The sequence below is a fragment of the Echinops telfairi genome, unplaced genomic scaffold (assembly GCF_000313985.2).
Source record: "Echinops telfairi isolate 266 unplaced genomic scaffold, ASM31398v2 ScPeMD7_60;HRSCAF=208, whole genome shotgun sequence".
NCBI classification, from domain to species: domain Eukaryota; kingdom Metazoa; phylum Chordata; class Mammalia; order Afrosoricida; family Tenrecidae; genus Echinops; species Echinops telfairi.
This window is the reverse complement of record NW_022103958.1, coordinates 43,686,813-43,701,325: the sequence shown is the minus strand read 5'-3', so window position 1 is coordinate 43,701,325 and position 14,513 is coordinate 43,686,813. Positions and strand designations below refer to the sequence as shown.

The 14,513-nt window shown below is 37.5% G+C and overlaps 1 protein-coding gene across 1 annotated transcript in view; it reads right to left on the bottom strand.

The window, feature by feature from the left end:
- STK33 (serine/threonine kinase 33) overlaps positions 1-14,513 on the bottom strand; it is a 222,361-nt gene that overhangs the window by 107,503 nt on the left and 100,345 nt on the right. Inside the window, exons 2-5 of the mRNA XM_045290987.1 lie at positions 11,555-11,936; positions 9,509-9,619; positions 4,602-4,715; positions 2,120-2,224 (exon numbers count right to left, since the gene is read on the bottom strand). Of these exons, the coding sequence (XP_045146922.1) occupies positions 2,120-2,224; positions 4,602-4,715; positions 9,509-9,619; positions 11,555-11,782 (558 nt within the window). The 5' untranslated portion in view covers positions 11,783-11,936. The remainder of the gene's footprint in view (positions 1-2,119; positions 2,225-4,601; positions 4,716-9,508; positions 9,620-11,554; positions 11,937-14,513) is intronic.

Sequence of the window (14,513 nt, the reverse complement as noted above, 5' to 3'; positions counted from 1 at the left end):
CACCAAGGGCTTTGCCTCAGTGTGGCAGGATCAGATCGGGTGCAATTCCCACACTGTGTCTCCGGTGCTGTCCCCCGCAGGGTCATGGGTCAGTGAGGGACATCATGTCTCATAGTGAGGCTGGCCATGTGGTCCTCTCTGTGGACTAGCTGTTCTAATTGGGATCATCATCCTCAAGGCCTGGTGCATAGTGGAAATCTTATCACAATTTTGATCACTGATATACTCACTCATCCTATTTCTTGTTTGTTTAATGCAAGATACCCTGTTGGATACGAGAGGAACAAATAACACATAGACTTTGCTTTCAAAGAGTTCACAGTATACTGGTGATTACAATATCATATGATAAGTGCTAATAAAAGAGGCAAGCCCAAAATACTTGGAGCTGCAGAGAAGGGGTAGCCTCCGCCTTTCTGAGAAATGCTCTCTAAAGAGGTGACATTGAAGCCATGTCTGGATGTCTGAACAGGGATTTTTGGGTAGATAATATGAGAAAGAGAACATGGTACTTGTAAAGACTCCAAAGCTAGAAAGCCTAAGTTGGTGTCAGGTTGTAGATTCATGGATATCATATTATTAAATTCACCACCTCCCCCAAGCAAACAAAGAGCCACTGGAAATGTTAAAGCTAAGAGAAGCGTGTGATGTTACCAATTTTGTACTTCTGAATGAATACTAACAGTGGGGCAGAGCAGTGGTCAGCAAACTTTTCCTGTTTAGTACCAGTTTACTAAATATTTGCAGCCATGCCAGCCAGGCTGTCCCTGTCATAACAAACCAATCCTTCTGTGATAGTGCAAACACAACCATAAACAAGAAATAAATTATTGTAACTAAGCTTCAACACAACCTTTACTTACAGACTGAAATAGAAGTTGCATGTAATTTCCACATATCAAAATAATCTTTTAAAAATATTTTCAAGCCCTTAAATATTTTCAAGCCCTTAAAAAGGTTAAATAGAACCTTTGGGCCACACAAACATCAGGCAGCAGCCCCGCTCTGGCTGAGCAGCTGTAGTTGGCTTACCCCAGTTGTAGAGAAGAGAGCCTGGGAGGCACAGGGAGTCTGCGAGCAACTGCTAAGCTAAACTTCCCAGTGACTCCAGGAAGAGGCCACAAACTAATCAGATGATTTCAAACTGATGACAAAGATGGAAACTACTCTAGATTTGAAGTGAAGGCTGAACATGCAGGAAAGACTTCTGGCAGCGTTGCCACGCACTCCTCCTAGGCAGGTGCACAGAGTCTGGAATGCTTAGGAAGCATGACGCACAACCCGCATGGACTATTGCTCTTTTTCAGACTGGGAAAGGGAACAGCCAGCAACAGCAGCCTTTAGCCAGGCTGCACTTTGTGCTCATCATCATATTTAATTGGTTAACCACAAAATGACCTGGATAGTGTCATGAAGCCTAGTTTACAGGTGAGAAAACTGAGGTATGGAAAGCTCCATTACCTTGTCCAGGGGCTCATCGCAAATAAACAGGAGAGCCCAGATTCAATTCCACAGGCAATCTAACTCCAGAGTCTACATGCCTAAGCACTACACTGCACAGCCTCCAAGCAGAAAAAGGCACTGAACAATCAGGAGGCACAATGCTAAGTAACTTAGTTTTCTGGACAACTCTAAATGAAAATTCCAGGTATTTAAAGAAGAATTAAAACCTCTAGGCAAGAAAGAAGATGAAACATATTTTTAAAACAAAATGACAATATATCTTCTCCACGGTGCCTAATATACCTATGGTAATTTGACTATGGAGCTAATATTGCAAAATTATGACATTCTAAGAGAAACTAATGCAGAAATGAAAGACAAAGCCACCTCTAAGGAAGCGCTAATCACCACCTGAACGTGTCTGCAGTTGTTTCAACCCTTAACATTTGTTTTCAACATGCCATCCAGAGATATCACTAGAGATGTTAATCTAATCATCAGAAGCCTAATTATACAATCAATACTGAAAGTCCTCCAGAATTCACTCCTCACTCTTCAGTGACACTCAGACCAAGGAGGTGAGCAAGTCTTCCCCCAAGGGACCATTTCAGAATGAAACAATGTTCATTTTGTAATAATCACAATGTTCAGAACGCAGCACCTGATAGAGCTTTACCTTCGGGGTCTCGAACACTTGTTCCAGATGTATGATGTGTTCGTGCTTCACACTTTTTAGGATGTTCACCTCTCGTTCAAGTAACTTCACAGCAGAACTTCCAGCCTTAGTTAACGAGAAAACACAGATTGCACACAGGAATGTCACCTCAAGTCGCCAAGAGAAAAGCTGGTGTTGCCCGTGCTGTCTTAGTTTCCTTTTGAAATAGTAACGTGAACTTATTCTTATAATCAGATTAAATTGTGCCTTTTCCTTCCTTTATCCAATTGTAAATTATGTATGATTTGGCTTCTATTTCTTGGGATATTCTAGAAATTATCTCTAACATAGTAACTACCCCTTATAAAATTAGTCTAATATTTAATATACTCTTTTTTTAAAGTCATTTTATTGGGGGCTCATACAACTCATCACAATCCATACATACATCAATTGTATAATATTTCCTACAGAATATGTTGACCCTGTGATGCTAGCATAATAACAACAAAAATCTATTGCCAAGGCTATCAATAAGAAAAGAGAAAATCAAGGTGTTTGTTTTTCCCTTGTTCTTTTGTTGTTTGGATTTGATATGTACAGGCAACGTACAAAAGAAACTATGAGCAGCAAGACCTTACACTCAGCCTTGCTTTCTGTCACTCGACCACTGAGAGAGCGACCGAGACTGCAACAGAGACATCAGCTCAGGAGGCACGGCCTCTATGCAGGAGGTAGGGAGTGAATTATTTGCAATGCCATCGAAGAAGTCTTCACAGGGTTTTCTCTACCCTCATCACCACTGCAATTCTCCTATTGGTACCTGAACTGCCATCATTTGAGGGTTTAATTTGCACATTAAATTATCCCTGAAAGAAATAAGAAAGACCCTAGTTCCCCAGTATGGAAAGTTTTGAAGAGTACATACTAGTTCTTAAAAAGACAAAGATGGTGGGTGGGGGAGGGGAGATGAGGAGCTGATACCAAGGGCTCAAGTAGAAAGAAAATGTTTTGAAAATGATGACGACAGCATATGTACCAAGGTGCTTGACACAATGGATGCATGGATGCATTGTGATAAAAGCTGCATGAGCCCCTAATAGAATGATTTTTTTTTAAGTACAAAGATGGATTGATCATAAGATAACTTTTACCTGGTCAAAATTTTACTTAGGGTCATTTCGTTGTTTCCAGTTACCATTACGCTGCAACCATTACCAGGGTAAGAATGAATGGTACATTGTTCATCCCACTATGCCCCACCTCGGGTAAAAGTCCCATCTTAAGGGACTAGAGAAACAGTGCTTGTGAGGATTGAGTTCTTGTACATCCAAATACGGGACGCTCCCATATTTCTCCTAATTCCTACCTCAACTCTGTTCTTCCCTTCTCCCAGATGTCTTGACTTGCATATAATGTAACCATGATGTTAGCAATTCATATTATTTACTACTTAAATTTATTCTATTATTGTAGTACCATGAAAATTCTCAAAATCAATGTGTGTAGAAGATTATTAATTACTGAAGTGCAAAGAGGTGCCCTGACTTTATAACTCTAAAACTTAACTCCTAACTTTTCCTGATACCAAAGAGGCAAAATAAATAATAGTGCAGGTGGCATGATGGTTCTATAGTTCTAAAAAATCTTAACAAAGGTTTCTGGGTCTCCCTTTATTGACATGTGTTCTTTTATCAAACTTTAGAGAGATGGTATATAATTTGTAGAGTTTGTTTTAAAGAATACAGTAAGAGCTATTTCATTTTATAAATGTAATAATTATCACAAATGCAAAGAAAGAACATCAATATGTTGCCATTTGGGGTTTTTTTCCCCAGCACAGAAATTTTAAGAAGAGCTTATGAAATGATCAGGTATAGATCAGACGTGAGTAACTTAGATTCTACCAGAAGCGTAGTCATTTTCTACTCCAAGAGGAAATTCAGAGAGGGATATAATGTATACAAGCAAACAGTACAGAAAATCACTGGGGGTAAATGTGATTAAAACGGAAAGATCAGGCAGCATTAATAAAAAAGAATAGGCAAAACAGTACGGACACAGGTGATCCAATGAAAGGAAAGGATGTTGTCATCCGGTCATTTCTGATGCATGGCAACCTCATGTAAAGAACGCCATGGGAGAGAGTGCCAGGGCTGAGCTATCTTTAGCCCCATCCTTCACCTGTACCAACAGTCCTTATCTTCAACTTGCTGGGGATCTACCAGTATTTGGTTATACATATTGGCTAACCCTTCCATTTCGTTTTCCAGGTAACATTTGTCCACTTCAGTTCAAGAACTGACCCTTTCTTTCCTAGAAGGCTAGAGAAATGCCCATAATTCTCCAGGCAAATGACCAAGACCTGGCCCTCAGGTTCAGAGGCTGCTTCTAATTTTATGAAAAGCAGTACTGCGTACCCTCAAATGCTTCACTACTCCACGTCCCCACCCCACAATGTACTGCACGGTGCCCCTAGGATGATGCTGCTAAAAAGCCATACCTTCTCTTTATTCACTTTTTTAATTGCCCACTTAGTTCCCGTTTCCTTGTCTGTCGCTTCAGTGACCATTCCAAAGCTCCCTTGTCCCAATATTCTTCCAAAGGTATAGAACTCCTAGAGAAAAATGAAAGTCCATTTGTCATTCATAAGATATTAAAAATGAACACATAATACTGTCAGATATCAGCTCCAGGGGAGAAAGATTCTGCTCCAAGGTAAAACCAAATAGAAGACACTACATATTTGCTTCAATATTAATCAATATACAATATACCAATAATGAGTTTTATTTTTATTGATAATATTATAAATATATTTAGAAAGAAATCATAAAAGATTCTACTGAAGAAATACGCAAAAGTTTGAAAATATAATAATAAATTTATTTCTAACTACAATGTGAATGAAAAATCTTTATAAGAAAAGGCTAGGATGAAATATTTATATCCACAATACATTACCCCAAAATTATTTTTAAAACTCTGAGCTTTTCTTTAAAACCAACACCTATTAACCATTGAGCAAGTGCTTCCCTACTTGCCAAGTCATGTTCTTTTTCTTTTCCTTCATTGTTTATATTAAAAACCACGTATTCCTTTTTAGAAGAAGCAATATATATGACAAAATTATAATACATGGATCAGCACTGAGAGAAAATTAAAATCACCAATAATACTGCAATCCAGACAGAGAATATTTCTCCTTATCCTTTAACGTTTGCTTACAAAGAGAGAATGCATCGATTTTGCCAACACATTCATCCTAGTTCATATTGTCAGACAATGAACAGGTAATTCATTTACACTTTCATTTCTTGTGAATTTGGTTGGGGACAGCCAGTCTCCATGATACAAATCAAATCCAGAGCACAAAGAAGATATGAGTTTCTAGACCAGTGAGCATGGAGACCAGGAAACAGAAGAAGGGCTGAGGTAATGCCCCTGGGTGAAGCTTCTATTGAGTCAGCTAGCCAAAGTCTACACTGCAGGTGTTACTCCATCACCATGGACCCAATTCTACCCTCCCAAGCAACAGGTAATTTAGCTGTTACTCTCCCTACTGCCTACTGATCATATTCATTTTTCTCCCTAAGTACTTGCCGCCCCTTTCATCCAATCACCATGGTGACTGTTCATTTTGTTTAAATTACTTAAATATATATGCATTAGTCCTCAAACAAAATTAGTACTTGTTTACTTACAAGTAGTTTTTCTTATTTTTTTTTTCTCTTTCTCTACCTCAAGCTGGTCTTATTACAGTGTTTCCCAAAGTCAGTCTTTGGAGTGACCGGGGGGCTACAAAATTAGGCACATACATTTTATCCTGGATTATTGGCTGTAGTACAAATGTTTTAAATTCCAGGGGATGCTGAGTAATTTTTTTTCTGAAAAAGAGTCCTAATAATTTGGGGAACTTATGATCAACAAGTTCCTTAAGGAGTTGTTTGTAGGCAAAATAGGTTTGCATGGTAAATCACAGGGATGGGGGCTGGAGAAAATGTTCACCTTCACTGCACGAGACCAGCTATAAAAATGAATAAAATATAATTCTTTTTTTCTCAAAATGTATCATCTACTAAAAGAAAAAAATTATCACATATTTTGTAAAGTCTTAAGTTCTGGAAAAAATACAATATGCTATTAGAGTTAATACAAGATGACTTCAGAAAATAAATAAAACTGAATTTTTCCACAAAATTTTTGAAGCGCCCTCTCCGAAAACTCCCCACCACTGTCAATTCTGACTCTAGACATTCTATAAGACAGAACAGAATATCCCCTGGGGAATTCCAAAACTGTCCATCTTTATAGGAGCAGAGACCTCATCTGTCTCCCACAGGGCATCCAGTGGACACCAACTGTTGGTCTGCACTAGCAGCCCGGCTCATCACTCCCTGTGCACCTGGAAGATCCCTGGTACTGGAAAGACAAGGAAAAGGCATGGAAGAGACAGCTCATGAGATGAGGATCAGTAGAAAACATGGGTAAAATTCATTTCAATAGAATTTTTAAAACAAGGAAGAAGTGAAGGAATATTCCAATTGTTCACTTAATATTTTTTGTTTAACTAATTGACTTGATATCATAGAGTAGTAAAAATAAGAATAAAAACACTGTTTCTAGTAATTTTAAGAGGAAGCTATAATACCCCATTATGTTATATGTAAATAATATAATTAATATAATATTAATATAAATCTGAGTAGAATTTCAGATGATTATAATATCCTTTTATTATCTTCTGAATTGTTAAAAAAAAATTTATAATGAGCTTGTTCATTTTATAAAAGAAGATAAGCTTCAATTTCAGCTATAATATACCTAGGCTATTTCTTTAAAGAAAGTATATGTCTGAGATAGTTCATAATTTAAAACAGGTAAAATTAAGAAAAATAGGATAAAACTTATACCTGCATAGGAAAAATGAAAGAAAAGTAAAAAATGGTAAAAGTGGCTATAGCTAGTGATCATTATTTTCTTCTTTTCTATCTATAATTTTCCTTATTTTTTACATAAGTCTATTTTGCTTTCCATATAAAAGTACTCATGGGTAAATTTAGAAGTTTGTAGAGTTTTAACTTTTTGGAGCTAGGAATATTGTTTGGTTTGGGTTTGTTTTTAAACTGCAAGCCATTTATTTCAAGGGAGTATTTAAGCTTTCCAAACCAAAATTGCTAATAAAGCTTCCCTAATCGCTCCAAATCTCTCTCACAATCCGTTGTCTTGAAGACAATCACTCTGACTATAACTGATGAGAGAAACAATCAACAAAAAAAGCAAAGTAATCTGAAGAAAACCTGCAAATGATGTGGATCACTCTCAGGAGAAACAACTGGCATCTCAGCAAGGAAGAAGGCATATCAGAGGAAGAAAAATTTTTAATCTACACAGAAAACTAGTACAAGAACTCATAGATGAAAATGTCCCAATTATCCCAAGGAGGAAAAAAATATCTATTCAAGAAGCTGAGAGAACGCCAAATAGGTTAGGTTCTAGAAGGAAAACATCACAACACATCACAGTCAAACTCTCCAATTTCAAGGAAAAGGAGAGGCTCCAGAGGGCATATGGGGGGGGGGGGTCACCCTCAAAGGAAAACCACTAGGGAAAAGCTGGGACTTCTCTGCAGACACTATGCAAGAAGACAATGGAGTAACATATACCAAATGTTGAAAGGGAAAAAACCGTCAAATAACATTGGGCCTCCCCTCAAGTACTCCCTCAACGCAAGAACACTTCCTTCTACTAACCCGGCACTCTGTGATGCTCACCTTCCCTGACATGACATGATCACCTTCCCTGACATGATCTCTGAAGACAAAATGGGTGCATAAGCAAATGTGTTGAAGAAAGCTGATGGGACCAGCTATCAAAAGACATAACAGCTGGGGTCTTAAAAGACTTGAAGATAAACAAGCAGCCATCTAGCTGAGAAGCAACAAAGTCCACATGGACGAAGCACACCAGCCTGTGTGATCATGAGGTGTCAATGGGATCAGGAATCAGGCATCAAAGGCCCAAAACAAACACAAAAATCATATCAATGTGAATGAAGGGGAGGGTAGAATGGAGACCCAAGCCCATCAGTAATCAGTTGGACACCCCCTGTCAGAAGGGCCACAAGGAAGAGATGAGCCAGTAGGGTTCAGTACAGCACTGACAAAATACACAACTTTCCTCTACTTCTTTGAAATGTTCCCTCCCCAATCCCTCCTATTTTGACCCCAATTCTACCTTACAAATCTGGCTAGACCAGAACATGTACACTGGCGCAGATAAGAGCTCACAACACAGGGAATCCAGGCTTGATAAACCCCTCAGGACCAATAATGGAAGTAGCAATACTAGAAGGGTAAGCGAAGGACGGGGGGTTAGTAAAGGGGAACCGATCACAATGATCGATGTATGGCCCCCTCCCAGGGGGACAGACAACAGAAAAGTGAGTGAAGGGATACAGCAGTTGGTGTAAGACATGAAAAAAAATTTATAAATTATCAAAGGTTCGTGTGAATGAAGAGGAGAGTAGAAGGGAGGGAAAGAACAAAACGAGGAGCTGATACCAAGGGCTCAAGTAGAAAAAAAAAAGGTTTGAAAATGATGATGGCAACATACATACAGAAGTGCTTGACACAATGAATGGATGTATGGATTGTAATAAGAGCTGTAAGAGTCCCCAATTAAAACAACACATTTCTGCTAAAACAAACAAACCAAAAAAAGCTGCCAAATAAGAATCCCATATCCAGCAAAATTATTCCTCAAATACAGGTATTTCCAGACAAGGAAAAAGTAAAAGAACTCCTAAAACATGACCAGCATTACAGAAATGTATTACAGGATCACTATGACCAGAGAATCAACAACAATAAACAGATCTGAGAGCACCGTACAGGACCTGACACTACCCAGAAACCAATACTAGAGGGTAGCACACAAAACAAATCTCTTATAGCAAAAATTAAAGAATTGAACATAATGGAATTGAAAAGCAAAAATCACTTATTCTTGTTGCAGCTCAGTTGATGTTAAAGAAACAAATTTTGGTTTTAAAAGAAATTCTAATCCGGTCTTTCTCTGCATGTTCAAGAGGTCCACACAATGACCATGAATGCGCTCAGACAGCCAAGATCTAAAGACCAAAATGGTCTCCATTTATCCACTGCAAAGGCCTTCTACTTTAATATGTCCATTTGGCCCTCAAAGAAGAGAGGAAATACTTAGTATTCATTATTTTTAGTAAAAACATTTAGACATATTTAAAAATGACAAATTCCCTCTTAATGTTCTTTCCTGCCTTTCCTTAGAGATTTAATTTTAAAATAATTTTTTCCATTGACCATTTAGCTAGAAGAAACCTGAAGGTTTCTAGTAGCTAACAAGAACAATATCCGTGTGCTTTACGTATACCTGAATAGCTGCTCCATCATCCATCCTTATGTGAGGAACTTTGCCTTCTGTGAAATTACCCCGGCCCCATTGTTGAGATGTTTTTCTCTCAGTACTTGAGGGTTTTGACACCTTGAGGATCAAAAAGGAATAAAAAAGATTAACTTTAAAATAAAATATTCTTGTTGACAAAATAAAATCCCTAAGTTAAGATAATCTGATTGATATTTTATATATAGCATATTTGTTGTACACAAGATAGTTTACTATCTTTATTCAAAGTCTAAACTCTATATAATTTAGTAAATCATGAGGCTAAGAAAGACCTTAAGAAGTCACCCAATCCAGTACCCTGAATCCTACATGTCTACATGACAACCTGCACATCAGATACAGAACTTATCCAATTCTTTAAAACGGCTAGTGCAGCCTACTTGCTCCAAAATATAACAAGTACCTGAGGTTAATTATACATAAGAATGCATTGGTCAGAACCTAGATGAGTAAGAACTGAGGCTTCAAGCAGCCATCCAGATATGGCCCTGGGCCTTTACCCAACCAGAGCAAAAATAAGTGAAGAAAATCAAAGACCTGAAGAAACAATTAGTCCAAACGGCTAATGAATCATAAGAACTTCAGCCTCCACTATCCTAAGATCAGAAAAACTAGATGGCGTTAGACTACCATTACTGACCCCTCTGTTCAGGGTCACAGTAGTAGGCCCTAGACAGAGCGAGGAGAAAATGTGAAACAAAATTCACAATCACATAATAGCCAGTCTTACTGGTCTAACAGGGATGGTAGAATCACATTTAGACACCCTTCAAGCCTGGAACTGAGCCCGCTAGCAGCAGTCGCCTTTCAACAATCAAGCCTATCAAGTAAGTAAACAATAATACCCATCTAGAATGTACATCTCAGAACAATGTCTCATATGAGACAAAAGGGTCAAAGTTTGTCCAAGAGCAAAGTTTAGAAAGCAGGAACGGGCAGGGAAGAAGGTCGATGGGAAATAGGGAGCCCAGGAGGGATGTGTAAAAAGTGCCATCACATTGAGGGAGTTGCAACTCTGTCATAAAATAAAATGTATGAATTATTGAAAGGGAAACTAATCTGCTCGGTAAACTTTCACCCAAACCACAGTGAAACACTTTTTTAAGAGATAATACTTGAAGAATAAGCTTCTCAGACTAAAAGTATTGGTCAGACATTCACAAAATATGCTTCTAACAAAAACAGTATAGGACCAACCCACTCAACAACACCTATATGGCAATAACTGTATCACAAGTAGTAAAACACGGAAATAATGGCAGGAATAAATACAACTCTGAGAGGAGAGAGCCTAGCTTTTCAAGAACTTACGGCTCTTTTCCTCCAATGTTGTACTCTACTGACTATAGAAACTCCCTTTATAAAGGGAGCTATATCTAAATGGCCTAATTGGGTACAACTAATACAAATCATTTTGTGAAATATATTTGATATTGCAACTAGACAAGAGTTATCTTAAATATTAAAATCACAACCACTTTATATTAAACCACAAGCATAAATTTTATTCCATGCCAGTTGAAGAAAATGCTCAAAAATTCAGATTTAATTCAATTTGAAAAACAATCCACCATATATCTGTATACTCAACCAAACTCATTGCCACTGAGTGAATTCTGACCCAGAATGACCCTGAAGGACAGAGCAGAGCCACCCCGTAGGTTTCTAAAACGGAATCTCTGAGGAGTAGAAATCCTCCTCCTTCTCCCGCAAAGTAGCTGGTGATTCAAACTGTTGACTTGGCAATTAATAGCCAGAGGTAGAATCCACTACTTAATCAGGGCTGCTCGTATCTGTCTAAAACAAAAATACTCAGAAATAATTGGGAAATATTTGAAGATGTTCATAAAAGAGGTTACTATTCCATTTTTCTCATCTCTACTACTAGAAAGAAATAGATATTCCTTTCACAGTTCATCAGCAGAAGGACCCCTAGGATAAGGATAAAGCTAGCAATGGGGTTAAGGAATGCGATGTCAATGTGTGCTGACGCGTAGAACCCTCAATATTTACCGAATCTTTCCCAGAGGGGGCGTCTTTGCCAGTCGGTTTTCCTTTTCTTCTCTCTGATGACGTCGGTGCTTCTAAATTACTAGTGCTTTCTGTTGGTGATGCTTGTGCCAGCAAAGCTTGCGAAACCCTTTTTTTACATGAACATACACCAAGCAAATTTTTCTGAGTATTTGACGAGCATTTGGGGCAATTCGTGGATTTTTTATCCGAATCACTGCTATCAGCCATTTGCTAAATTTTGTAGCAATGCAACTTGAAAAGAGAGCCACTATTTGAGGAAGAGAGCCAGCCTAAAATGGAAAGTTGATGGCAAAAACAGTAACTTTCAACTGGTGAGGTCCTTCGGTTAAAGATGCACAAGACTCATCATCACACATGAGAGCTGCAAAAATAAAAGCAATCGCCATTTAGAATATGCTCTTTCTATCCTACTGTCCGCCTAGAAACAGAAAATGTAACAATTAGCACTGAAAGCACGCTGCCAAGGCATGAAAAGTTAACAAATAACAATAATAAAACAATAAAGTTGGATATATCTTTTCTAAAAACCATGGATTCTCATCTTTCAAATTTAAATTCTTAAACTCCAGATATCTTATTTACCTTACAATTAAAAGAATCACCCTGTCAGGGTTATAAAGGGGTTGAAAAGCATGGTGTTTTACAGTTTTACAAAACTGTAGTGTTTAGGTATGAAATCAATTTAATGGATTGAAATCAATTTTTAAAATAAAGTAGAATACATAACATCAGAGCATTTTACATAGATCTTTGCTAAATTCATGAAACTTATTTTAATTATATAAGTATATATAAACACACATATATATAATGTGTATGTATGTGATTAGTCACAATGTAAATTGTATTTCATATTGTGAGTTGTAGTCAAAAAAGATTTTAGAATACTGGTTTAAAATATGCATTACTATGGTTTCAAAATTTAAACTTTATCTTACTTATTAATTGTATGTCCTATTATGCATTTCAAAAGAGTAGATCATCTAATTTTATAAAACTACTTAATGCTAAAAGCTCAAACATAGTATTAGAAAAATCATTTTTATAGTCTCATAGCTAAAATAGGAACTACTTGCTGTTATTAGGTATCTTCCAGTTGGTTCTCATCCATAATGACCCTCTGTCCAACAGAATGAAACACAATTGTTATGCTTGAGCCCACTGCTGCAGCCCCTGTGTCAATCCATCTTGTGAAAGGTCTGCCTTTCTTCCCATGCCCCCCTACTGCACCAAGCATGATATCCTTTTCCAGGGACTGCTCTCTCCTGGCATGTCTAAAACATATGAAAGGAAGTCTCACCATCATCACTTCTTAGGCACATTCTGGTTATACTTGTTCTTCCGGCAGTCCATGATACGTTAAGTATGCCTTACCAACACCATAATTAAATGCTTTGATCCTTCTGCAGTCTTCCTTAGTCATTGCCCAACTTTCCTATGCAGATGAGGCAACTGAAAATATCATGGCTTGGGTCAGGCGCACCTTAGTCCTCAAAATGATGTGTTGGCTCTTTCACACTTTAAAGAAGTCTGTCCAACAGATTTGCCCAATGTAATATACCATGTGATTTTTTGACTAATATTTCCATGAGCATTGACTGTGGATCCTAACAAAATGTAATAGTTGACAATTTCAATGTTTTCTCCATTTATCATAATGTTATCTATCGAGCCAGGTGTGAGAATTTTGGTTTTCTCTACATTAAGTTGCAATCCATAGGAATTAATGGGTGCTATTTTTCATAGAGCCTACAAGTGTCCCCGGCAATCTAGCTAACCAGGCAGCTGTATGAGAGCAAACTGGAAGGACCTGAGCTAAGAGACTGAAGGAATGTGATCTGCAGTACATAAAAAACAGTATCTTGAGAAACTTCCAGAAGTAACTGGGAGTATGTTATTATATTTCTGTGCCATACCATTTCAGGTATTTTTCAAAAGTCTATTTTTCAGTCACACATTGAAAAAGCTGACGATATATGGTATATGCTTTTGCCCTTTGAACCAAATAAGCTATCAGAATAGAAACCTAGATACCTATATTTGACTAGAGAAATACCTTTCTAGTCTTAGTCAATTAAGACTGGTTTCCAAATCGGAAATGGTTGCTGACTTTTCTCAAATTCTTCTCTCTTGAGGATTATATTGTTTTTTCTTATAGGATATTTTGACATAATATACTTAAATTTTTCTTAATATTAGTCTTGCATTTTGTAGAATGAATCCTACTTGATTACAACATACTGGAAAGTTGACATATTGTATTTTATTTCATTTTCATTTTATAATCATGAATTAAACCTAGCTTATAAATTTCTTTTTCTAGTTATCTCTGTCAAGCCTTAATATAAAAAAAATGGCTAGTTTCATTTTTAAAATTGAGTATCTTTTCATTTTGCAATGCTTGGTAATAATCTGTAAAGAAAAAGAATTTACACAAAACTTTCTAGTCCAGTGTAGTTGTTTGCAACTTTTCATGGTTAATTGAGTGAAGGGTTACAGAGCAGATCAATTTTTTTTTGCTTTTTTACTTTAATCATTTTATTGGGGGCTCTTATCACAATCCATACATACATCAATTGTGTAAAGCACATTTGTATGTTCATTACCCTCATCATTCTCAAAACATTTGCTTTCCACTTAAGCCCTTGGCATCAGCTCCTCATTTTGCTCCCTCCTTCCCTGCTCCCCCCTCCCTCATGAACCCTTGATAATTTAGAAGTCATTACTTTTGTCATATCTTACGCTGTCCAATGTCTCCTTTCACCCACTTTTCTGTTGTCCATCCCCCAGGCAGGAGGTTATGTGTAGATCCTTGTAATTGGTTCCCCCTTTCCACCCCTCCCTCCCTCCACCCTCCTAGTATCACCTTCTCACCACTGGTCCTGAAGGGAACATCTGTCCTGGATTCCCTGTGTTTCCAGTTCCTATCTGTACCAGT